At 48.0% G+C, this 26057-nt stretch overlaps 1 protein-coding gene across 2 annotated transcripts; it reads left to right on the forward strand.

Moving 5' to 3' along the window:
* Window positions 1-1079: 1079 nt before the first annotated feature.
* On the forward strand, window positions 1080-9030 carry POLM (DNA polymerase mu). 2 transcript variants are annotated; one of them, XM_052638554.1, is made up of 11 exons: window positions 1080-1255; window positions 2566-2749; window positions 3280-3378; window positions 3503-3673; window positions 4424-4495; window positions 6303-6423; window positions 7717-7849; window positions 7993-8095; window positions 8199-8435; window positions 8514-8597; window positions 8828-9030. In XM_052638554.1, exons 1-11 carry the CDS (start codon window positions 1080-1082, stop codon window positions 8912-8914), a joined length of 1467 nt encoding a protein of 488 aa, XP_052494514.1. In that variant the 3' UTR covers window positions 8915-9030. The 2 variants fall into 2 exon arrangements, with proteins under 2 accessions (XP_052494514.1, XP_052494513.1); XM_052638553.1 differs by having other exon boundaries at window positions 8199-8597.
* Window positions 9031-26057: the final 17027 nt, after the last annotated feature.

Genomic DNA, 26057 nt, shown 5'->3' on the forward strand with positions numbered 1-26057 from the left:
GGAAGTCCCTGGTATGTTTTTGAGAAGACTTTCTTCTGTAAATTGACTACTGGTGTTCTTGCTCATTGTATTTTCCTTATTTATCTGTGAACAATTTCTTAATTACAGGAATTAAATTCAAAATGTGTCACAGTATTTCCCCCGTTTGCCTTTTAATTTTTAAATAATTTAAAATATGTATGTCAAGCTTATCATTTTTTCCCTTTAGTGTCTCCAGGTTTATTGTGATACTTAGGGCTGAAAAAACATTCATCGACTTCCCAGCACATTTTTTGTGTTGTTTCTTTCTTAGATTTGAATGTTTGATCCATCTGGATTTTATTTTGGTGTTAAGCGTGAGGGAGGGAGCCAACTTCTATTTTTCCAAATGGCCGGCCAGTCGTCCTAACACCGTTCGATTGAAAAAGACTGAAAAGCCTTTCCCGGGGTTTGAAGAGACCACTCCACCAGCACGCTTCAAGCTAGCGCGTTTGCCGGGGCCCGCCGTCCAAGGACCCCTCGTCGCCAGGTTTCCGCGGCCCATCTGTCCCGCCAGATCCAATCGGAGGAGGCGAAGGGCAAGGGGTTGAGTGGATATTCCGCTCCTGAGAACTATTCCACTCCCACGAGCCACCGACCGACCACTAACCCCCTTTCCCCACCCTTGCGCTCAGGACAACCCCAGACACCACTACCGCGACTTCACCTCCACCCTCCGAGGACAAAGCCCCTGAGTCCCTCTCAGCTCCCACCCCTAACCCTAGTCTTTCCTCCCGGGTGGTCCCACGAAGGGGAGGGGACTTTCTACGAGGGTAATTTAAATAAAAGGTGTGCGCTCCGGTTCTATTTGCATAGAGGCGGGGCCTCTAAAGCCGACCTCCACCTCGCTCCGAAAGACCCAGGGGGAGAGAACCACCCGGAGACTTAATTTGCAGGGGGCGGGGCCTGCCTCTTTAAGTAGAGCCGGGAGCCACTTCCCCTTCCAGTCGGCTTCCGCCCGCTGTCGCTTCCGGCTTCTGTCCGCCTTCCGCCCGCTTTTTTCTGGCTTCTGTCCAGGCTTCCGCTGCTTTCGCTGGCCGCCGCGGGTGGCCGGGGCCCTAATGCTACCGAAACGACGGCGAGCGCGGGTCGCGTCCCCCAGCGCCGCCCCCTCTTCCGCGGCGCGCTTCCCGGGGGTCACTATCTACCTGGCCGAGCCACACATGGGCCGCAGTCGCCAGGCTTTTCTCACACGCCTGGCTGTCTCCAAGGGTTTCCGCGTCCTGAGTGCCTACAGGTGTGCGGTCGTGGCGAAGCTGCCGCTAGGCGGGGTCACCCGCCCGGGGCCGCCTTTCCAGGGCTTTCTTTCCGAGGGGCGCGGGGCGGGGGCTGGCCAAAGGCCTCGCCTCACCTAGGAATGTGGCACGCCCATATCTGTATCACCGCGCTGTCGCGCCGGGCCGGCCGGGGGGCGCTGCTGCGTGGCGTGAGGGCCTGAGCACAAAATGACCCGGCTAGGAATTTTGCAGCTGACCAGCCACTATACACGGTGTTACCTTGCAGCTGCGGATTTTGAGATCTGAAAAGACTCCCACGCAGCTGACCCTGGGGCGGAGGGGCACCTGAGGTTTTTGTATTCCAAGTTAACCCTGGCACTTCGTGGTCAGTCATATGGCTTTTGTTAATTTTCTTTTTTTGTAAAAGAGTGTTAGCAGTTATGGCCAGGAGTGTTTCTGTAGGACAAGGAGAGAACATGCCGGAGGCTTCGTAAAATCATGCGGGTGTATGTTGGTTAGTAACGTTTCATTAGGTGAATTCATCTTGCCCTGTTAGCTAAACAGATCTCTTTCCTCAGAGCTGAGAAAGGGATTTAAGTGAGACTTCCAAGAGTAGAATTAAACCAAACAAAACGGTCACAGAAGCAATGCTAAGAGTAAGGGAGGAGGGTTTCCATCGTTTTTGAAGTTGAGAGAGCAAAGTGAACCTAGGGGCCAGTCCCCCTGAAGCTTAGTTAACTATACCCAGGGTTGTTGCAGACCCACCCGGGATGATGACAGCAGCCTAGAGTGTGCTGGGCACTATCTAAGCCCTTTTGCTTATTATTAGCTCGTTTAATCTTTACAGCAAGCCTACAAAGTAGATACATTAATATCTCTGCTTTGCAGAGTTGGAAGTCAAAAGTACAGAGATAAATGATGTGCCCAAGGGCACAGAGCAAGTGTGGGGCAGAGCTGAAGTTCAAAGCCAAGTAGTCTGTCTCTAGCACTTGGAAGTAGGACCCACCCACCCCCACCCACCCTGCTTCCTGGACCCCAGGCCCCTGGCCTCTCCTTTCTCTGGGTTTCGGGGAGAAGAAGACAGACAAATTAACACCAAAAAAGGGTTGGGCTTGTGATCCTAGATAGGGCAGAGAGCCACAGCTCAGCAGATGCTGGAGTGATGGAGATGTTTGGCTGCCAGGAGGAGGGGCTGAAAATCTGGAATGAACAGATGCTCACCAGGCAGAGGGGATAGTATTGACGAAGGCTTGGAGATGTAGAATGGAGCAGGAAGAATGGCAGGCCTGGGACAGGGCTCCAGACCTCACAATCTCTTCCCTCCACCCAGCCCAGAGGTGACACACGTGGTGATGGAAGGGACCTCAGCAGAGGAGGCTGTCTGCTGGCAGGAGCGCAAGACATCGGCTCTTCCTCCAGGTTGTACCCGCCCAGTGCTTTTAGACATAAGTTGGTTCACAGAGAGCATGGCCGCTGGGCAGCCTGTCCCTGTGGAGTGCCGGCACCGCCTGGAGGTGAGCCGGGTGGAGGCTTAGGGTAGAGCCACTGAGGAAGCCCCAGGGCTGGCCAGACCTCAGCTGGGACAGGTGACATGGCAGCAGTGGCTCCGTGTCCTTCCTGTGAGTTGGGCAGTGAGGGCCCCATCCAGACCACCATGGTGAAGGTCCCAGTGCTTCCTGGGTGAGCACAGTGGAGGAGTTCAGGTGTGGGCTCAGAACAGGGCTGCCTGCATTCAAATCCTGGCTCTGCCCATGAGCCACAAGGTCTCAGAGTCCCCATCTGTGACGTGAGGGTGATAGGCACGTCAGGCCCACTTGATTGAGAGGAAGTGACAGAACACGTGCCCTGTGAGAGGTAGCATTGCACCGCTACCGCTGCTCTGGCCTCTGCCCTGTGCCTCGAGCAGTTCTGCCCTCTCTGAGTCTGCTCCTGTCCTGAGAGCCCTAGGTGACCCCCTTACCAGGAGAGGTGGGGCTCTGGAGGGCTGCCTGGTCCTCTGCCAACCCTGCAGCCTCAAAGCAGCCTGTGCATTGCCCGTCCCTAGGTGGCTGTGCCCAAAAAGAAGATGCCAAGCCCAGCATGGATGCTGCCCTATGCCTGCCAGCGTCCCACACCCCTTGTGCACCATAATGCCAGCCTCTCGGTGAGCTGTGGCTCCCCTGTCTCCCTGGGATGGAGTCAGGCCCTTCCGTGTCCCAGCCTTGGAGGGAGGGTTAGGGTAAGGCATTCCGCCATCCCTGCCTCTCACCAAGGACCCTTCCCTGCAGGAGGCTCTGGAGACGCTGGCAGAGGCCGCTGGCTTCGATGGCAGTGAAGGCCGCCAGATCTCCTTCTACAGAGCGGCCTCGGTGCTCAAGGCTCTCCCCAGCCCGGTCACAGCCCTGAGCCAGCTGCAGGGCCTGCCCCACTTCGGAGAACACTCCTGCAGGGTTGTCCAGGTTTGTGCTCACTGCATGTAGAAGGGCAGAGCTGTGAATGTGAATGGGGGGTGGTGAGGAGGCCTGGGAGCCTGGTGAGGGCAGGTGACTGGGTGGCTCAGAGCCCAGCTGTGGCCACTGATGGTGCCCAGGCAGCAGCAAATCGCCCTATTCACCCACATTCCTCATGTGTAAATTGGGTCTGCACCACGTGCCTGAGGCTGACTGAAAGGTCTCAGCCAAGGGAGCTGCCAGGAGTCTGGCAGGCTGGTAGCTGGCATCGTGGGCATTGGCCCAGACTGTGAGGGATGATGGGAAAGGATCCCTCAGCATGAGCACTTCTTTTTAAAATGTGAAGTTGTCCTTTTGTACGTTACCACTGAGCAAATTTATCATGACAGAAAAAATACTTTTGAATTCACTTATGCGTGTTTTTTTAAGAAAATTTATTTTATTTTTGGGCTGCATGGCATGTGAGATCTTAGTTCCCTGACTGAACCTGCATCCCCTGCTTTTAAAAGAAGTCTTATTGAATTCCATCTATATTTTAAAAAAGCAGTTGTTGACATACCCCAAGGCTTGTTGTTCATCTGAGAGGTGGCCCCTGTTCCTCGCCCAAGGGGCTTGGAGGATCCCTGTGTACATTTTTCATTACAAGTTCCCTGGGATCCTGGCCCCACAAAGACCCCAATTCTGGGTGTTGGGGGTTCTGTCGAAGCCTTGGGCCCCCCAGCCCTCTTCTTTCCAGTGAGGCTATGTCTCCTCCCACAGGAGCTGCTAGAACACGGAGTATGTGATGAGGTGGAGAGAATCCGGCTCTCGGAGAGGTACCAGACCATGAAGGTATGCAGGGCAGCCCTGAGCAGGGGCCCACAGCTCCACGGTGTTCCCGCAGAGCCACAGCAAGGTTACCATCATGTCAGGCAGCAAGAGGGGGTGGCAGGGCCCACCCTGGGCTCAGAGAGGGTCTTTCTGAGGACACCCAATATGCATGAGGCAGCCAAACAGATGGGCAAGAAAGTTGTTTTGAGCACAGGGAATTTTCTAGATCACTCAGCAGCATCTGCTCTTATTTGACTATTGATGGCATATTCTCCAGGGTATTACATGCCCCGGCATCTTAAACAGAGCACCCTGAACAAAACAGATCCTTTCTCTGGGGGCCACAGGGACGATTACGTCTGAGGGGCTGCTCATCCTTGTTCTGTCTCTCTCTTGTGATCTCACATGCTCATTTGTTGGTGTCGCCCTGCCTGTGTTCACGGCGCACCTTTTCGCTGCTCCCACCCACTTCTGGTCTTGTGGATGCTCTCTCATGCTTCTCAGACACCCCAGTTTTGTGACTGGAGGTTGTCAGACCAGCGACTGGTCATGGAATTGGGGCTTCCCTGGCAGGGTGTGTCAGGTGCCATGGAAGGTCACCCAGGATATGAGCATCAATGAGGTGGGGAGCTTCAGAGAGGTAGAGGAGCCATGGATGAAGCACGGAGGGGCTCAGGGGTGTGAGGGCAACACAGGAGTTGATGGGTAGAGAGGTGCCGAGAAGGAGCAGAGCCATCTGTCTCTTCCTGAGTGCCCCTGAGTCCCAGAAGGCATCCAGGCCAGGAGAGAAGTACATGAACAATGAGAGGTTTATTGTTAAAAACATGATTAGGTTATTCTCAGCATCTTTCCTCTCAGGAGTCTGTTGGTGAAAGTGATCCAGTTCATGCTGTTGGTTCAGGGGATCAACACAGCCTGGTCTGCAGGAAGTAGGACTCAGGGACATGAGCGCTACCCTGCTGTTCTTCCTCCTGTGCACACCAGCGGCCTCCCCACGAAGGTGCCCCTGGTGTGTACTGCAGCCTGTACCACTGCAAGGTGGCCCTTTTGTTTCAGCTCCAAAAGTTCCTGAGGAGGGACTCTTAAGTGGCTGGCCTAGGGCAGGTGCCCACCCCTGACGAACGAGATTTCGTCAGGGAAGAAACAGTGAGTTTCTAGGGCCCACCCTGTGTGTGGAAGACCCATGCAAGGGCAGGCGGCTGCCCTATGAGAGGTTGGCTCCAGCAACATAGTTTCCACTCGCCTAGACATCTCTGCTGACCCATGGCCAGGCAGTGGTACTTGCTGTGTTTGTTCCTGGAACAGAGCCATAGCCAGCCCCCAGCTATTCCTTCCAGATCCTGCTAAAACAACCCCTTAGCTATTAACTGCCTGTTTTTGCTGTTTTAAGAGGCAGAGCCACAGTAATAAATCCCAGCTACTGTTGGGTGGGAGCAGTATGGTTTTCCCAGTGAGTGGACAGACTGTTAGGATGAATCCTTTGGTGATGTTGGAATCATGGGCTAGAACTGTACAAGTTCTGAGGAGAGATCCTTTTCAAGGAAGGGCCTGATCTTTCCCTGCCGTCCCCCGTGATGTTTGCGTCAGGGCCAGGCTCGGGGTTTGAGTCCTGCCTGTGCACCCACTGTGTGGCCTGAGCAGATTATTTAAACATGAAAAATGTGAGTAGGGATGCCACCTGCCAGACCACATGATGACTTAATGAGGTCATTTGTGCAGTGCCACAGGGGTGCTGTCCTAGGACATGCCTGGCATACATCAGTGTCGCCATCCTCATCTTGCTGTAAGAGCTTTGCTCCTGACCGCACTGTACTCATCCTTTAAACAGCTCTTCACTCAGATCTTTGGGGTCGGGGTAAGGACTGCTGACCAGTGGTACCAAAAAGGGCTCCGGACGCTGGATGACCTCCAAGAGGAGTCCCACAGACTAACCCAGCAGCAGAAAGCAGGTGAGCTTTCTGAGAGAGGGCAGAGCTCTGGGCTTCCCCAAAGCACCAGGGCTTTAAAGCCTCCCACACCGCAGAACCCTTACTTCTGATGCATGGTGTGTGCTCATGGCTGCCTGTGTGGCAGGGAGCAAGGTGAGTGTGAAAACAGGCATCTGTATTTGGTGGCTTCCTGAACCAGTGGAGTCAGGACCCATTGCAAGCCATTTTCAGTGAATGATAATGGTCACAGTAGCTGCCTCCTGGCTAGACTTGGACCTGAACCAGGCATGGACCCTTTATTCCTGATTTCATGGAAGGGCAAGCAGGTCAGAGAAGCCCAGGCCCTGGACTCATTTAAAGTGTGGTGCTTGGTGCCCTGGCCTGCTGGCTGATGCTCAGTGGGGAGAGGTTCCGAGGAGCCTGCTCGTGGGAGGTGGCACTGTGCAATGAAAAGAACGTGAACTTGAGAGCTGACTAGGCCTGGATTTGAGTTCCATCTCTGCCACTTACTAGGTAGGAGACCGTGGCCCTGAGTTTTGACTTCTCTGAGCCTCAGTTACGTTCTCTCTAAAGCATGGGATTCTGTGAGCTCTTTGGTGTGGGACCAGCATGTGGCAGGTGTTGAGTGGATTCTCCATCTCTCCACATGGCCTGGGTTGGGGCTCCTTCTGAAGGAGCCCCACAGCCCAGCACTCGTTGCCTCTTTGAACATCTTCCCAGGGGCTGGGGGAGGGGAGGCCACCTGGGGGTCCTGGGAGAGCTGTCTGGTTGGTGAGCAGGAATTGAGACCAGAGAGCTGTGTGTCCAGTAGAGCGTTATGCAGTGACTTCTGTAGTGACATCTGTTGGCTCCACTTGTTCACCTCTCCCCAAGGAATGGCCAGCAGTGCTTACTGAGCTCGCACTGTGCCAACGGCCCTAACTCCTACACTTAGTCCCCTCCTAACAGTGTGTGGAAGGTACAGTGATTTCTCTGACAGGTGAGGAGATGGATTTGGGTTCAAGTGAGGTGTTCTTAAGTGGCAGAGTCATCCTCTTCATCTCTACTACCTCCTAGTCCCATTTCATGGACAGGAAAACAGATATTGAAAAGGATAGTCTGTATCTTGACTGTGTCAATGTCAGAATTCTGGTGTGACGTACAGTAGTTCTGCAAGATGTTGCTGAGGGCACAGAGGACCTCTGTTATCTCCTTCAGCTATATGTGGACCTACAGTTGTTTCAAAATAAAAGTTTAATATTTGAGAGGAGGGGTGGTGGTAGATAGCTAGAGAGAGCTGGGTTGGGCCAGTGAGGAGAGCTGTACTGTCCACAGGACTCCAGCACCACCGGGACCTGAGTGCCCTGATCCTGTGGTCAGAGGTTGAGGCCCTGCAGCAAGTGGTGGAGGCAGCCGTGACGCAGGCCCTTCCTGGGGCCACTGTTACGCTGGCCGGAGGCTTCCGGAGGTAAGGGGACTCGACACGCCGTCCGGCTCAGCTCCAGGCCCTCCTCAGGGAAGGCGTCTGAGGTGGGGCCACTGAGGTGGGCCATCCCTCACTGAGGGGTTTTGGGAGAACATGGAGTCTGTGAGTCAGACTGGCCCCCTCAGGGGGAAGTTGCAGGGCCACGACGTGGACTTCCTCATCACCCACCCCCAGGAGGGCCAGGAGGCAGGGCTGCTGCCCAGAGTGATGTGCTACCTGAAGGAGCAGGTGAGGGGCTTCCCACTTCCCCTGCTGAGAGTCCTGCTGGGATTCTAGCTCCTGGTTTCTCAGTCCCACATGGCAGTGCCCGGCCATGTCTGTTCTCCTCCAGGGCCTTGTCCTGTACCACCAGCACCAGCACAGCCAGCAGGGAGACCTGACCCAGCAGAGCCACACCATGGATGCCTTTGAGAGGAGTTTCTGCATTTTCCGCCTGCCGCAACCCCCAGGGGCTGCTGTAGGTGGCGCCCAGAAGCCCTGCTTCGCCTGGAAGGCTGTGCGGGTGGACCTGGTGGTTGCCCCTATCAGCCAGTTCCCCTTTGCTCTGCTTGGCTGGACTGGCTCCAAGGTAGGGAGTGTGCTGCAGGGGCTGGCCCTCGGATCTGGGGCTGGTGGCTCTGCTGAGACGTGGTCACTTTTTCCCCAGCATTTTGAGCGGGAGCTACGCCGCTTCAGCAGGAAAGAGAAGGGCCTCTGTCTGAACAGTCATGGTCTGTTTGATCCGGAGCAGGTGTGTTGCTGTGATGGGAGGCCTGAGGGGTAGGAAATGGCTTTCTCTTTGGCCCACAGTCTGAATCAGCCCCAGTCCCTCAAGCCTGGAACCCACAGGACCCTCAAGAGGCATCTACCATAGGGCTGGGCTCTGCCAGCATTTCTAGCCTCCTCCCCATACCTTTCTCGGGGAGTCTGGTGCAGTGGAGGGAACAGCCCCCAGGCCCTAATGCCTGCATTCTGTTGCAGAAGACGTTTTTCCACGTGGCCTCAGAGGAAGACATCTTCAGACTCCTGGACCTTGAGTACCTTCCCCCAGAGCAGAGGAATGCCTGATCCTATCAACCCCGCCTCTACTCTGGAAATGGAGGGGGTCATTTGAGCCAGACTCTATTGGTGTTTTTGGCCCCTGACTATTTCCAGGCAGAAGATGTGCTGCTGCCCCAAGTCCTTACCCCTTCCATGTGAGAGCCCTGTCTGTGAACCACCACTCCCTCACCTATACCCAGTTCAAGATGTAATGAAATTAGCATGTGGAATAAACTAAGCTGTATTTTCTAAATGTGCTGCTGGTGTGGGTGACTGAGGAGCACAGGGCCTGGTTCTGCCCAGAGGTCAGCTTTAGGGTGTCACTGAGGGTGGGGGATGTTCACCTAGCAAATAGACTTCCAGTTATTTCTCCAACAAAAATGGGTTTATTCCCGATCAGCAGAGAATCAGTCTGTAACCATGGCAAGCCGTGTGCAAGTCCCCAGCAAAAATGGAGAGGAAAACTTTCATAGAGGGGAAAAAGGAATTTGGGAGGCCTATAGCAAACATGAGTCCATGGCTTTTCGTTGGCTGAGTCCTTGTCAGGAAAGAAGTGGAGGTCTTTCTTTCTGTTGGGCTCTTGCTGTCATTATAGGGCATGAATGCTCGCCCTTCTGGTCTCCCAACTCTTGAGGTGTTTATTTTTTTTTACATTTCCCCCTTTCAATCAAGATCTTTTACTGAAAGCATCATTAATCTGAGTCAGGTTTTGTAGTTTCAGGGTCTTATTGACCTTCTATGCAAGGAAAGGCTTTTCCTGGGTGTAGTGTCCCACATCAGGGAGAAAATGCACAGATTGGAGATCTGTTGAGGTCATATTTAAGAAACGAGGGGTAGGAGGGAGAACTCTTGGCACTTTTTATCGAAAGTCCATATGTTACCAAGATCCTAGATGTTAAAGAGCATGTGTAGCATTATGCCATCAAAGGTTTGGTGACAAATTGCCAGCAGCCCTGGCCTAGATATGTTTGGAAAGCTGTCTCAGCAGATGTCATCTGCTTCAATTCAGGGAAATCTACTTTCGCGTCCCCAGACGATCTGAAGGTCCAGACAGGGTTTGGTGCTTTCCTTAGGTATGTCATATGAAAATAAGAGTTGTATTCCTTCGAGTTTTGCAGCACAGGGAGGTTAGCAGTACTGATAGCAGCCTCCTTCTCTTGGTGTCTTTTCCAACAGATGAAATTTCCAGGTTGCAAGATATGATGATCAAGATCTTTCTCTCCCAAAAGTGCACTGTGAAAAAGATTGTTTTACCAAAATGTGATCTTGTTTTTTTTTTTCCTTAAAATACTTATTTATTTGGCTGCTTCAGGTCTTAGTTGTGGCATGCAGGATCTTTTGTTCCGGCATGCGGGCTTCTCTCCAGTCGTGTCACTCAGGCTATAGAATGCACAGGCTCAGTAGTTGCAGTGCACACGTGATATGTGGGATCTTAGTTCCCCGACTAGGGGACTGTGTCCCCTGCATTGGAAAGCAGATTCTTAACTACTGGACAACCAGGGAAGTCCTAAAACATGGTTATTTTAAAAAGAAACAATTAGGCCTTTGTAGTATTGGAGTACCCCTCCTGTTTTTAGTTGGGGGTCAGAAGAGGCAAGAGTCCAGTGTACAGCACATCCTGTGATTATCTCAAAGGGTATGAGAGCTCGAAATAAGGTGGGTCTACGATTTAGAAAGACCAACAGCAATGATTTTGAAAAAGGTATTTGGAGGGTCTCTACAAGTTTTGCCAGTTGAATCTTAATAATGCTATTGTTAGGTTATACCTGAATGTCTAGTGGTTTTCCCTACTTTCTTCAATTTAAGTCTGAATTTGGGAATAAGGAGTTCATAATCTGAGCCACAGTCAGCTCCCAGTCTTGTTTTTGCTGACTGTATAGAGCTTCTCCATCTTTGGCTGCAAATAGTATAATCAGTCTGATTTTGGTATTGACCATCTGGTGACATCCATGTGTAGAGTCTACTCTTGTGTTGTCGGAAGAGAGTGTTTGCTATGACCAATGCAGTCTCTCTCTCTATTAGCCTTTGCCCTGCTTCATTCTGTATTCCCAAGCCAAATTTGCCTGTTACTCCAGGTATCTCTTCCTGCTTTTGCATTCCAGTCCCCTCTAATGGAAAGGACGTCTTTTTTTGGATGTTAGTTCTAAAGTTCTTGTAGGTCTTCATAGAACCATTCAACTTCAGCTTCTTCAGCATTACTGGTTGGGGTATAGACTTGGATTACTGTGATATTGAAGGTTTGCCTTGGAAATGAACAGAGATCATTCTGTTGCTTTTGAGATTGCGTCTAAGTACTGCATTTTGGACTCTTGTTGACCATGATGGCTACTCCATTTCTTCTGAGGGATTCTTGCCCACAGTAGTAGATATAATGGTCATCTGAGTTAAATTCACCCATTCCAGTCCATTTTAGTTTGCTGATTCCTAAAATGTCAATGTTCACTCTTGTCATCTCCTGTTTGACCACTTCAAATTTGCCTTGATTCATGGACCTAACATTCCAGGTTCCTATGCAATGTTGCTCTTTACAGCATCAGACTTTACTTACATCACCAGTCACATCCACAACTGGGTGTTGTTTTTTCTTTGGCTCCGTCTCTTCATTCTTTCTGGGGTTATTTCTCCACTGATCTCCAGTAGCATATTGGTCACCTACCGACCTGGAGAGTTCATCTTTCAGTATCCCATCTTTTTGCCTTTTCATACTGTTCATGGGGTTCTCAAGGCAAGAATACTGAAGTGGTTTGCCATTCCCTTCTCCAGTGGAACACATTCTGTCAGAACTCTCCACCATAACCTGTCTGTCTTGGGTGGCCCTACATTGCATGGCTTAGTTTCATTGAGTTAAACAAGGCTGTGGTGCGTGTGCTTAGATTGGTTAGTTTTCTGTGATGGTAGTTTTCAGTCTGTCTGCCCTCTGATGGAGAAAGATAAAAGGCTTCTGTAAGCTTCCTGATGGGAGAGACTGACTGAGGGGGAAATTGGGTCTTGTTCTGATGGGTGGGGCCAGACTCAGTAAATCTTTAATCCAGTTTTCTGTTGATGGGCAGGACTGTGTTCCCTCCCTGTTATTTGACCTGAGGCCAAAATATGGTGGAGGTAATAAAGATAATGGCAACCTTCTTCAAAAAATCTCACACACACACTGCTATACTCAGTGCCCCCAACCCTGAACAGGCCACCGCCAACCCATACCTCTGCCAGAGACTCCTGGACACTCACAGGCAAGTCTGGGTCAGTCTTTTGTGGGGTCACTGCTCCTTTCTCCTGGGTCCTGATGTGTACAAAGTTCTGTTTGTGCCCTCCAAGAGTCTGTCTCCCCAGTCCTGTGTAGGTTCTGGTGGCTGTACGGTGGGGTTAATGGCGACCTCCTCCAGGTGGGCTTATGCCATACCCAAGTCTGCTGCACCCAGAGCCCCTGCCCCTGTGGCAGGCCACTGCTGGCCTGTACCTCCTCAGGAGACTCTCAAACACAGTTCTGTCTCAGTCTCTATGGGGTTTCTGGGTCCTGATGTGCACAAGGTTTGTTTGAGCCCTCAGAGCGTCTCTGGTGGGTATGGAATTTGATTCTAAATGTGATTTTGCCCCTCTTGCCATCTTGTCAGGGCTTCTCCTTTTCCCTTCTCCTTTGTTCCAGCACCACGCAGCCACTGCTCCAGTGCCTACCATCTTGTTGGGGCTTCTCTCCTCTTGGACGTGGGTTATCTCCTCACAGTCGCTCCAGCTCCATCCTCTCAAAAAAGAAATGCAAAAAGGCTAAATGGTTGTCTGAGGAGATCTTACAAATGGCTGTGAAAAGAAGAGAAGAGAAGAGAATGGCAAAGGAGAAAAGGAAAGATATACCATTTGAATGCAGAGTTCCAAAGAATAGCAAGGAGAGATAAGAAAGCCTTCCTCTGTGATCAGTGCAAAGAAATAGAGGAAAACAACAGAATGGGAAAGACCACAGATCTCTTCAAGGAATGGGGCACAATAAAGGACAGAAATGGTATGGAACTAACAGAAGCAGAAGATTTTAAGAAGAGGTGGCAAGAATACACAGAACTATACAAAAAAGATCTTCATGACCCAGATAATCACAATGGTGTGATCACTCACCTAGAGCCAGACATCCTGGAATGTGAAGTCAAGTGGGCCTTAGGAAGCATCACTATGAACAAAGCTAGTAGAGGTGATGGAATTCCAGTTGAGCTATTTCAAATCCTAAAACATGATGCTGTGAAAGTGCTGCGCTCAGTATGCCAGCAAATTTGGAAAATGTACCAGTGGCCACAGGACTGGAAAAGGTCAGTTTTCATTCCAACCCCAAAGAAAAGCAATGCCAAAAAATACTCGAACTACAGCACAATTGCACTCATCTCACACACTAGCAAACTAGTGCTCAAAATTCTTCATGCCAGGCTTCAACAGTACGTGAACTATGAACTTCCAGATGTTCAAGCTGGACTCAGAAAAGGCAGAGGAACCAGAGATCAAATTGCCAACATCTGTTGAATCATGGAAAAAGCGAGAAAGTTCCAGAAAAACATCTACTTCTGCTTTATTGACTATGCCAAAGCCTTTGACTGTATGGATCACCACAAACTATGGTAAATTCTGAAAGAGATGTGAATACCAGACCACCTGACCTGTCTCTTGAGAAATCTGTATGCAGGTCAGGAAGCAACAGTTAGAAATGGACATGGAAAAATACACTGGTTCCAAATAGGAAAATGAGTACATCAAGGCTGTATGTTGTCATCCTGCTTATTTAACTTATATACAGAGTACTTCATGAGAAACGCTGGGCTGGATGAAGCACAAGCTGGAATCAAGATTGCCGGGAGAAATATCAATAACCTCAGATATGTGGATGACAACACCCTTATGGCAGAAAGTGAAGAAGAACTAAAGAACCTCTTGATGAAAGTGAAAGAGGAGAGTGAAAAAGTTGGCTTAAAGCTCAACATTCAGAAAACTAAGATCATGGCATCCGGTCCTATCACTTCATGGCAAATAGATGGGGAAACAGGGGAAACAGTGTCAAACTATTTTTCTGGGCTCCAAAATCACTGCAGATGGTGACTGCAGCCATGAAATTAAAAGATGCTTACTCCTTGGAAGGAAAGTTATGGCTAACCTAGACAGCATATTAAAAAGCAGAGACATTACTTTGTCAGCAAAGGTCTGTCTAGTCAAGGCTGTGGTCTTTCCATTAGTCATGTATGGATGTGAGAGTTGGACTGTAAAGAAAGCTGAGTGCCAAAGAACTGATGCTTTTGAACTGTGGTGTTGGAGAAGACTCTTGAGAGTCCCCTGAACTGCAAGGAGATCCAACCAGTCCATCCTAAAGGAGATCAGTCCTGGGTGTTCATTGAAAGGACTGATGGTGAAGCTGAAACTCCAATATTTTGGCCACCTGATGCAAAGAGCTGACTTATTGGAAAAGACCGTGATGGTAGGAAAGATTGAGGGCAGGAGGAGAAGGGGACAACAGAGGATGAGATGTTTGGATGGCATCACCAACTTGATGGACATGAATTTGCAGCCTGGCGTGCTGCACTTCATGGGGTTGCAAAGAGTTGGACACTACTGAGCAACTGAACTGAATGCTGTTAGTGTGTTTGACCAAACCAGAGAATTGAGGGTGGTAAGTGCAATAAAAGTGTTGTAAAACTGGCCAAACCGTGCAGACTTGTTGAAGCACCTGGACAGTGAAATGGGTTCCTTGGTCCGAGAAGTTCCCCAGGTAGGGATAAATCTTTTCCAAAAGTACTCTAGTCATAGAAGAGGGTAGTAACCTATCTATAAGGGAAGCTTCAGCCCAGTGTGCCAACTTACAGACCATGACTAACACATACCTAGATCCATGATCTAAAGGGAGTTGCGTGAAATGCATCTGCCAGAACTAAAATGGTCCATCAGCAATCTGAAATTTCCAGGAGCAGTACCAACAGGCTTCCCTGGATGTACTTTAGACAAAGGGGGCAGTGAGGTAGGTACTTTCTGGGGCTTTGTTAATGTTTCCCCAACAATACTGACTCATGAAGCCTATCATTTTGTCAGTGTGAAAGAACGTGAAAGTCGCTCAGTTGTGTCCGACTCTTTGCGACCCCATGGACTGGCCTGAATTCTCCAGACCAGAATACTGGAGTGGATAGCCTTTCCCTTCTTCATGGAATCTTCCCAACCCAGGGATTGAACCTAGGTCTCCTGCATTGCAGGCAGACTCTTTACCGGTGGTTTAATGCATGTACAGTGGTGAGGAGTGGGAATTTCAGTCTCTTGTAGGACTGGGTAATTATTTGGTCTGAACCAGAGCTTTCTCTTTTTATCTAACCAACTGTCATTGAATTTCCAATCTTGTTTCTCTTTTCCTGAGGCCAATTTTGGGGCTTCTTGAGCTTTAAAGTTCTCATTCAGGGGAATATCCCTTTGGACCAAGACAGAAGTGTAGCTGCTGTTCCTTTAAAGACAGAATTCCTTGCAGAAATTTTAGCAAGGTGATTTACCTTAGCTTCCAGAGAGTCAAGTTTAGAATAGCCTGGATCTTACTAATAATTCAAGGACGAATAAAAGTGTTGCATCCAATAATTCCTGAACATTGGGGCCATTTTAAATTTTATTTCTGCTGGAATATGGGAAACCACATCGCTTCCACAATATTCCAAAATCATAAGCTCCTCGAAAAACGTATCTATTATCAATATAAATATTGGCGGTTTTGCCCTTGGCTGAAGTACGAGCCTGTGTAAGAGCACATCGTTCAGGCTGTTGGGCCAAAGTGAAAGTGAAGTCGCTCAGTTGTGTGCGACTGTTTGTGACCCCATGGACTGTAGCCTACCACTCTCCTCTGTCCGTAGCCATAGGTAAAGATGCTGCCTCAACAACATCAAAAGGAGCTGAGATAACATACCCAGCACAGTATCTGCCAGTGTCTCCTTTTAAATAAGAACCATCAGTAAACATGATAAGTCAGTGCTTCCCAATGAAATTTCCGACAGATCATTATGAGGAGTCAGGAGGTGGTCCGTCAAGGTTGAGCCGTTGTGAGGTACTTCACTGGTGACAGAAGAGTAGCAGGGTTCATATTGTTACCGTGTGAAAGAGTTCTGTGAAGAGCAGCTAACAAAAGGACTCCATGGAGGTGATTTGACTGGCTGAGAAGTGTGATGAGAATTCGTGAGGGCTATTGCATGAGGTATCGAAAGGAGGTCCCACAATGATTTTCTCAGCAGCCTTAAAAATAACGACAGTGGCCATGATGGCTTTAGGGAAGAGGGGTATTTCTGTGTGACGGGGTCCAGTTGCTGGCCATAGTGGCCTATGAGTTGATGGTGGTCCCCATGTTTTGGGGAGAGTATCTCATGGGCAGTCCCTTCCTTTTCATATACAAAAAGGGAATCTGATTATTGGGATGCCCACAGGCAGGTGGGTTCATCAAACTCTCCTGTAAGTCCTTAAAAGCTATGTCATTTGGTTCTTAGCTTAAAATTTGGGTTGTGGTTTTGCTTTGGTAAAACGTACAGAGGTCTGGCCATAAGAGAAATTTGGAACTCAATTTTGTCTATAATCAGCTAACCCAAGAAAACCTCATGGTTGGTGCTTCGTTTTGGGTTTAGAGTACTGGAGTGGGGTGCCATTGCCTTCTCCACCAGGAATTCATATCTGGATCTAAATGTAGTCCTTGTTCCGATATCAGATGCCCTAAATAATGAACCTAGGTTTGGGGCAGATTGCTGTTATCTTCACCACTTTATGTCCCTTTAAGGCTAAACACTTTAGGTGGATGATGACTTCTGCCAGGAGGTTTGAGAAAGAGAGAAGAGAAGAAAATCATTTACATATTGTATCAAAGTTTAACCTCTTGGAAGGTTTGTATCATCAGATCAGCCATCAGGATTTTTGAGAAATAAGGAGACTCAGTAAAACCCTGAGGTATTACTGTCCAGGTGAATAGTTTTTCTTCTTCAGTGAAGGCAGAAAGGTATTTGGTTGCTTCAGTTGAAATGTTACAGAAATGTACTGCATAAATCAATTACAGTAAAGCATTTACCTTCTGTAGGAATGGCTGTTACTAACTCATGAGAAAAGCAACAGGGTGTTAAGGATTAACAGTGTTGCTTAATACTTTGATGTCTGGGCAAACCTATACCCTTGGCTTTTAGGTTTCCTCACCTGTAAAATGGGAGTGTTATAGGAGCTAATACAAGGGATAATGAGGCCTTGAGCTTTGATCTTCTGTTATGGCCTTTATGCCTGGAATGGCTTCTTTATGTATATGGTGTCGATTCTGGGAAGAGGTTTTGAGAGATTTGTTTGAATCTTGGTGGGGGACATTGTGAATTTTGCCAATATCAGCTGGAGATTTTGCCCATAAGGAGGATGGTAGCTGATTCAATAGGGACAGATAATCTGTGCTTCTAGAATCAGCTCTAGTATCATCAGAGATGGAGCAGAGATATTGAAGAGTCATTTAATTCACCTTGTTGATTACTTTGATGAGTACTGCCAAATTCTGGAATCATTTCCCCCTTTAGGGAGAGAGAAATTCTGGCATGATACTTCTCTTAAAAGTCTTGCCCTAATAAATGGATAGAGGGGGAAGAACTAAGGAGAAAAGAGTATATTTGTCAAAGGGCCTAAAACAACATGGAATAGATTCCTTCGAGATCCCTGCTGTTTAAACTGTTTACTCTAAGGCAGGGGCTCCTTTATAGTAGTGGGGCTGATCAATGAGAGGGTGGCTCCAGTGTCAGGACTGGAGGAGATTGACCCCAATCTGGAGAAATGTTTCTCTAAACCAGTTAAGAGGAAGGATTGGGAAGAGCCTCTGGAGTTCTTTGGAGTCCAATCATTGAGAATTGGGAGGATGTTGAAAAGGCTGGTTAAAAGACTGAAGGTGCCTGAAGCACTTAAATTTGTAACAATCTCTTTCCCAGAGTCCTGGATCTTTGCAATAATAGCAGAAACTAGGAGGGTTTTTGTTTCATTTAGGAGGCTTCATTTGCTCCAGTTGAAGATAAAGGATTTTAGCTGTTTCCATTTTAGGTGACTCCTCTAGAGTATGAGAGCTGGTTTGCCAGCTTAATTAAATCTGGAGTGAACATTTCCCCTTCCATCTTGGTCTTTTTTGCTAAAAGGGAATGGTCCTGCTTCAGCCCACTAATAACCATGGAGTTAAAAGCTGCTTGTGTAGGATTAACATGTGAAAGAAGACCAGAATTTTCTTTAAAAACAATCTGAAGTCAATTGGAATAGTCATGAACAGATTCATTAGGTTATTGTGTATAAGCTTGCATTTTATTCCAATCAGCAGGCTTTGGAAAAGCTGTAGGAATTGCCCCATGAAGCCACTTAGTGATTGCCTGAGCCTGGTCATATAAGTTAGGAGGGCTCCCAGTTGTAATTCTAAAGGCCTTTTAGGATATTCCCAAGTAGCAGTTTTCATCCAATGCTGGGCCTAGCCTTCCCGACAAGCTATGAACTAGCTGATTCAGTCAAAGAAAACAAGTTGCTAAATGTGAAGGACTGTATTAAATTCCTCAGCAAATCTGTGAGGCTCTCCAGTTATTTGAGAAAAAAATCTTTGACTATGGCTCACAATTCAGCTTTAGTCCAGGCAATATATAAAATAGAGCGTTTATCCTCTGGATCCTCAGGCGGCTTAATTTTAAAGGGACAGGTTCTGATAAGTTCAAAGGAAAAGGGAGTGGGAAAGGTTTTAGAGAAAAGGGGAAGTTCAGTGGGAGAATTCGTATTGGGGCACTGAGGGTCAGGAGCATGTGCCGGTGGCCTAGGAAAGAGGCAGGAAGATGGCCCTGGAGCTGGGGCCTGGGCTCAGGGGCTGAGGGAGGGGATTCAGGATGGCCCTGGAGCTGGGGCCTGGGCTCAGGGGCTGAGGGAGGGGATTCAGGATGGCCCTGGAGCTGGGGCCTGGGCTCAGGGGTTGAAGGAGGGGATTCAGGATGGCCCTGGAGCTGGGGCCTGGGCTCAGGGGCTGAGGCAGGGGATTTAGGATGGCCCTGGAGCTGGGGCCTGGACTCAGGGGTTGAAGGAGGGGATTCAGGATGGCCCTGGAGCTGGGGCCTGGGCTCAGGGGCTGAGGGAGGGGAGACAGGATGGCCCTGGAGCTGGGGCCTGGGCTCAGGGGCTGAGGGAGGGGCGACAGGATGGCCCTGGAGCTGGGGCCTGGGCTCAGGGGTTGAAGGAGGGGATTCATGATGGCCCTGGAGCTGGGGCCTGGGCTCAGGGGCTGAGGGAGGGGATTCAGGATGGCCCTGGAGCTGGGGCCTGGGCTCAGGGGCTGAGGGAGGGGCGACAGGATGGCCCTGGAGCTGGGGCCTGGGCTCAGGGGTTGAAGGAGGGGATTCAGGATGGCCCTGGAGCTGGGGCCTGGGCTCAGGGGCTGAGGGAGGGGATTCAGGATGGCCCTGGAGCTGGGGCCTGGGCTCAGGGGCTGAGGGAGGGGATTCAGGATGGCCCTGGAGCTGGGGCCTGGGCTCAGGGGCTGAAGGAGGGGATTCAGGATGGTCCTGGAGCTGGGGCCTGGGCTCAGGGGCTGAGGCAGGGGATTCAGGATGGCCCTGGAGCTGGGGCCTGGGCTCAGGGGCTGAAGGAGGGGATTCAGGATGGCCCTGGAGCTGGGGCCTGGGCTCAGGGGCTGAGGGAGGGGCAACAGGATGGCCCTGGAGCTGGGGCGTGGGCTCAGGGGCTAAGGCAGGGGATTCAGGATGGCCCCGGAGCCACAGCCTGAGGCTTGGTCAGCCACTCTAGCTTTGTAATCATTTGTTTTCCTCAGTCTTATTTTAGATCAATTTTAGGCTGCTGATAATGTTTGGAAGCCTCAAAATACCAATCAAATAGGCATTCCATTCAGTTTTGGAAATTTTAGGGCTCTGTTAGTCCCATTCGGTTTTAAGAAAAGTAAGTTTGGGGATTTCTAAAGTTCCCCATAATGGCCATATGATATTCTAGATTGCCTTAGGTTGATCTGTCTAGCTAGAAATTCTTATGAGGAAGGGTTATAATTTTTAAGCACAAAATCAGCCAGTATCCTTATAGAAGGGTGCCCTCAAAATATTTAGATAAGTGGAATCCCATTTCTCAGAAGTTTTTTCTAGAGTAAGAGAATAATTTTTTAAAAGCCTCAACAGCTCAAGCAGCTTATAGCTTAAACAGTTTGCCTGAACAGTTCAGATGTCTCTAACAGCCTGAAGACCTAATACCCAGCCAGTTCTAAAAGAATAGGTTGGTCTTAGGGGAGCCAGGCCAAAGGCTTCTCAGCAGAGTTCCAATAGAACAACCTCCGTTCCAAAGGAATGGCCTGAAGGCTCAACTGGCACAATCCCAATGAAATAGCCTCTGTGCTCAAAGGAATGGGCTGAAGCCTAGCCAGTTCCAGTTGGAACAGTCTGACTTCAAAATCAGACTGAAGTTCCAAATGAGTACAGAACAAGGCCTTAACCAGAAAGGACAAAACCTTGAAACAGATCCCGGGTAAAGCCTGAAGAGCTTCAAAATGCAAAGAGGGCGGAGGCTCAGATATAGGAGAAAGAAGTACCTTCAAATTCCAAGATCAATGAGAAAATCAGCAGCAATGGGCTCAGGTAGGCACATCACCCATTTACTTACCAGCCCATCAGAGGTCTTCTTTAGATCCTGTAAAAGCCACCAAAATGTTGACCTAAAACAGACTGCCAGTTACTTCTCCAGCAAAATTGGATTTATTTGAGATCAGCAGAGAATTGCAATTCAGGGTCTGCAACCACAGTGAGCTGCAGGCAAGGCCCCCTGTGAGAAAGGAAGGAGGCAGGAGAAGGGAAGTTGGCAGGGCTTTTATTTATTTATTTATTTTAATAGTTTTTCTATTTTTTTAATTTTAAAATCTTTAATTCTTACATGTGTTCCCAAACATGAACCCCCCTCCCACCTCCCTCCCCATAACATCTCTGTGGATCATCCCCATGCACCAGCCCCAAGCATGCTGTATCCTGCGTCAGACATAGACTGGCGATTCAATTCTTACATGATAGTATACATGATAGAATGCCATTCTCCCAAATCATCCCACCCTCTCCCTCTCCCTCTGAGTCCAAAAGTCCGTTATACACAGCTGTGTCTTTTTTCCTGTCTTGTATACAGGGTCGTCATTGCCATCTTTCTAAATTCCATATATATGTGTTAGTATGCTGTATTGGTGTTTATCTTTCTGGCTTACTTCACTCTGTATAATCGGCTCCAGTTTCATCCATCTCATCAGAACTGATTCAAATGAATTCTTTTTAACGGCTGAGTAATACTCCATTGTGTATATGTACCACAGCTTTCTTATCCATTCGTCTGCTGATGGACATCTAGGTTGTTTCCATGTCCTGGCTATTATAAACAGTGCTGCGATGAACATTGGGGTACATGTGTCTCTTTCAATTCTGGTTTCCTCGGTGTGTATGCCCAGCAGTGGGATTGCTGGGTCATAAGGGAGTTCTATTTGCAATTTTTTAAGGAATCTCCACACTGTTCTCCATAGTGGCTGTACTAGTTTGCATTCCCACCAACAGTGTAGGAGGGTTCCCTTTTCTCCACACCCTCTCCAGCATTTATTGCTTGCAGATTTTTGGATTGCAGCCATTCTGACTGGTGTGAGGTGGTACCTCATTGCGGTTTTGATTTGCATTTCTCTGATAATGAGTGATGTTGAGCATCTTTTCATGTGTTTGTTAGCCATCCGTATGTCTTCTTTGGAGAAATGTCTATTTAGTTCAACATAGTTCTGGAAGTTTTGGCCACAGCAATCAGAGCAGAAAAAGAAATAAAAGGAATCCAAATTGGAAAAGAAGAAGTAAAACTCTCACTGTTTGCAGATGACATGATCCTCTACATGGAAAACCCTAGACTCCACCAGAAAATTACTAGAACTCATCAATGAATATAGTAAAGTTGCAGGATATAAAATCAACACACAGAAATCCCTTGCATTCCTATACACCAATAATGAGAAAGTAGAAAAAGAAATTAAGGAAACAATTCCATTCACCATTGCAACAAAAAGAATAAAATACTTAGGAATATATCTACCCAAAGAAACTAAAGACCTATATATAGAAAACTATAAAACACTGATGAAAGAAATCAAAGAGGACACTAATAGATGGAAAAATATACCATGTTCATGGATCGGAAGAATCAATATAGTGAAAATGAGAATACTACCCAAAGCAATTTACAAATTCAATGCAATCCCTATCAAGCTACCAGCCATATTTTTCACAGAACTAGAACAAATAATTTCAAGATTTGTATGGAAATACAAAAAACCTCGAATTGCCAAAGCAATCTTGAGAAAGAAGAATGGAACTGGAGGAATCAACTTGCCTGACTTCAGGCTCTACTACAAAGCCACAGTCATCAAGACAGTATGGTACTGGCACAAAGACAGAAATATAGATCAATGGAACAAAACAGAAAGCCCAGAGATAAATCCACACACATATGGACACCTTATCTTTGACAAAGGAGGCAAGAATATACAATGGAGTAAAGACAATCTCTTTAACAAGTGGTGCTGGGAAAACTGGTCAACCACTTGTAAAAGAATGAAACTAGATCACTTTCTAACACCGCACACAAAAATAAACTCAAAATGGATTAAAGATCTAAATGTAAGACCAGAAACTATAAAACTCCTAGAGGAGAACATAGGCAAAGCACTCTCTGACATACATCACAGCAGGATCCTCTATGATCCACCTCCCAGAATTCTGGAAATAAAAGCAAAAATAAACAAATGGGATCTAATTAAAATTAAAAGCTTCTGCACAACAAAGGAAAATATAAGCAAGGTGAAAAGACAGCCTTCTGAATGGGAGAAAATAATAGCAAATGAAGCAACTGACAAACAACTAATCTCAAAAATATACAAGCAACTTATGCAGCTCAATTCCAGAAAAATAAACGACCCAATCAAAAAATGGGCCAAAGAACTAAATAGACATTTCTCCAAAGATGGCAGGGCTTTTAATTGGCTGAGTTGTTGCCAGGATTGAGAAGACTCTTCTTCCCAACAATCTATAACAATCTGCTATTGTAGAGTGTGAGAGCTCCCCCTTCTGACCTCCCAGCTCTATTTAACTGAAGTTTCTGTTTATTAATTTTTTTTAACAAGAGCATCATAGCTGAGTAAGACTGGGCCAGAGGCCTCAGGCTTTTCCCCTATGGAGTGGGGACCTGAATGGGGCTTTGTTTCTGGGGTTCTTATAGAGCCTGGATGGCCAGTGCTTTGCACAATGCCTGATTGAGCTTCTCTAGCCTCCAGGTCTCTGACGTGAGGAGTAGAGACAGGTTTCTTGCCTACTAGGAGTCTGTGTTTAGTCTGGGGCACTAAAGGGTGTGCTAGGGCATCTGGAGAAAGGGCCCAGGGGTAGTGAAGTGGGAGGAAGAGAACTTTCAATGCAGAGCCATTGTCTCCTGCCCGAGTTAAGCTCACATCTCCCAACCAGGCTCCCAGTATTCCTGTTTCCACCCTTGCTCCTTTAAGGTCTGTCCTCAGAAGTCTTAAAAACAGGTCACATGGTGTCTTTTACTTCCAGAGCAAAGGCCTCTAACATTTCCCCACCTCTCAGTAAAGCCAAAGTCCTTACAGTGGCCCCTGGGGCTCTAGTATTTCTGTGTCCACCTGCACCCCCACTGACCTTATCTCCTGCACTACCCCTCTCTCAAGTTCCACCGCCCTGTGAGGAGCCAGGTGCATTCCCGCACTCATTGCTTTCCTGTTTGAACTGTCCCAGACACCCTCAAGGCCAGGGGGTGTTTCATCCTCTCACTGGGGGTGCTGGCCACATGCTGTCCTCTGTTTCTCAAACCCCCAGGTATGCTTCTTGCCTCAGGGCCTTTTCTCTTGCTGTACTATCCACCTGGAATTAGTCTTCCAAGTCAGAAGTTTATTGAGTAAGGACTTCCCTGGCCAGTCACCCTATAAAATGTATTTTTTAAATTAACATCCAGGAAAGTGGACTCTTTCAATGTAGATTTTAACACGTGTTTAGACCCTTCACCTCAACCAAAATCAAGACATCCCCTATTCTGTCCCATTGTGATCATATGTGTCCTTGCTCATCTGGTTTTTGTGTGTCCCTATAGTTTTGCCTTCTCCAGAAGGTCATATAAATGGATCTGGACTATATATAACCTTTTGAGGCTAGCCTCTCTCACTCAACCGGAGAAGGCAATGGCACCCCACTCCAGTACTCTTGCCTGGAAAATCCCATGGATGGAGGAGCCTGGTAGGCTGCAGTCCATGGGGTCACTAAGAGTCGGACAAGACTGAGTGACTTCACTTTCACTTTTCACTTTCATGCATTGGAGAAGGAAATGGCAACCCACTCCAGTGTTCTTGCCTGGAGAATCCCAGGGACGGGGGAACCTGGTGGGCTGCCATCTATGGCGTTGCACAGAGTCAGACACGACTGAAATGACTTAGCTTAGCTTAGCTCTCTCACTCAACATGTCTTTGAGATTCATCTAGGTTGCTGCTATTTCTCTTTCTTGTTGCACAACATTCCATGCCATAGATAGTCTACAGTTTACCCATTTACTTGTTGAACATTTGAGTTGTTTCCAGGTTTGGTGATTATGAATAGACTTCCTATAGAGGTTTAGTGTGAACAGAGCTTTTCATCTCTCTTGGGTGAGACACAGGATTACATGGTTATACACTAAGTGTATGTTTAACTTTGTAAGAATGTGTAGAATTGTTTTCCATAGTGCTTGTTAGAGTCCAAGCTCACTCTACTTGTCTCACGATAGGCCAGTAAATTCGAGAGAGAAGGTGTTGAGGCAAGGAATACAACTTTATTTGGAAAGCCAGCTGATGAGGAGATGGCAGACTAAGGTCTGGAAATAACCATCTTGTCAGGGCCTGAATGCCAGGTTCTTTTATGGATCAAAGATGGGAGGAGGTGAGGAAACAAAGTGAAAAGGCCATTTAATTATTGCAAATACCTCCGAAAATGGCAAGCCTCAGGCAGGGGGATGTGTTAGTTTCACGTCCTTACATTCATTTCACGGATAGGGTGAAATGAAATATTTCCTGTCTTATCAGTAAACAGAGATGCCACAGCTATCTGCAGTTCCAGCCTCCAAAATGTAAATTTATGAGCCATGTCCGTAAGCAGCAGACGAGGGGCACCATTTCCCACAGGAAGAACTCAAGAGTGTCACAGTCCTTCACAGGTGGGCAGGGTCAGGCTATCTCCCTGTGAGCCAAACAAAGGCACCCTAGCCCAAGTGTCAGGCTGTAGGGTGGGGGACAGGCAAGGCTCCCTGAGGCAGGCCATTATGTATGCCTATAATAACAAAAGCAGCAAAATGATAAAATCACAGAAGTAGATCCAGTATGGAGTCAAAATTAACCCTTCCAGGTTACACTTACATCACTAGAGAGGAGAGCCACACATGTAAACTAAACATGTACCAGGTGCCCGATAGTCTGTATCCTTGCCAGCACTTAGTATTTTGAGCATTTAACTGCCCTAGCAGGTATGTCAGAGAAGGCAATGGCACCCCACCCCAGTACTCTTGCCTGGAAAATCCCATGGACGGAGGAGCCTGGTAGGCTGCAGTCCATGGAGCTGCAGAGTCAGACACGACTGAAGCGACTTAGCAGCAGCAGCAGCAGCAGCAGGGGGTATGTAGTAGGTATGGGTGTTTGGCTGTGTCAGGTCTTAGTTTTAGCACACGGGATCCTTTGTTGCATCATGCAGGATCTTTCATTGTCGTGAAGGGGCTCTCAAGTTGTGGTGCATGATCTTAGTAGTTGCAGTGAACAGGCTTAGTAGCCCTGTGGTATATGGGATCTTAGTTCCCTGACCAGGGATCAAATCCATGTTCCCTGCATTGCAAGGTGGATTGCTAACCACTGGGCCACCAGGGAAGTCCCACTCACTGTGACTTTAATTTGCATTCTTCAAATGTCTTACAGTGTTAACTATATTTTCACTGGCTTATTTACATCTGTATATTCTCTCTGGTGCAGTATCTATTCAAATTTTTTGCCCATTAAAAAAAATGAATTGTTAGTTTTCTTACTGTTGAATTTTGAAAATTCTTTATGTATTTTATATATAAGTCCTTTGTTAGTTATGTGATTGGTAAATATTTTCTCCCAATGTGTAGGTTATCTTTTTATTCTCTT

Source organism: Budorcas taxicolor, chromosome 4 (genome assembly GCF_023091745.1).
Source record: "Budorcas taxicolor isolate Tak-1 chromosome 4, Takin1.1, whole genome shotgun sequence".
In the NCBI taxonomy this organism is placed as follows: Eukaryota; Metazoa; Chordata; class Mammalia; order Artiodactyla; family Bovidae; genus Budorcas; species Budorcas taxicolor.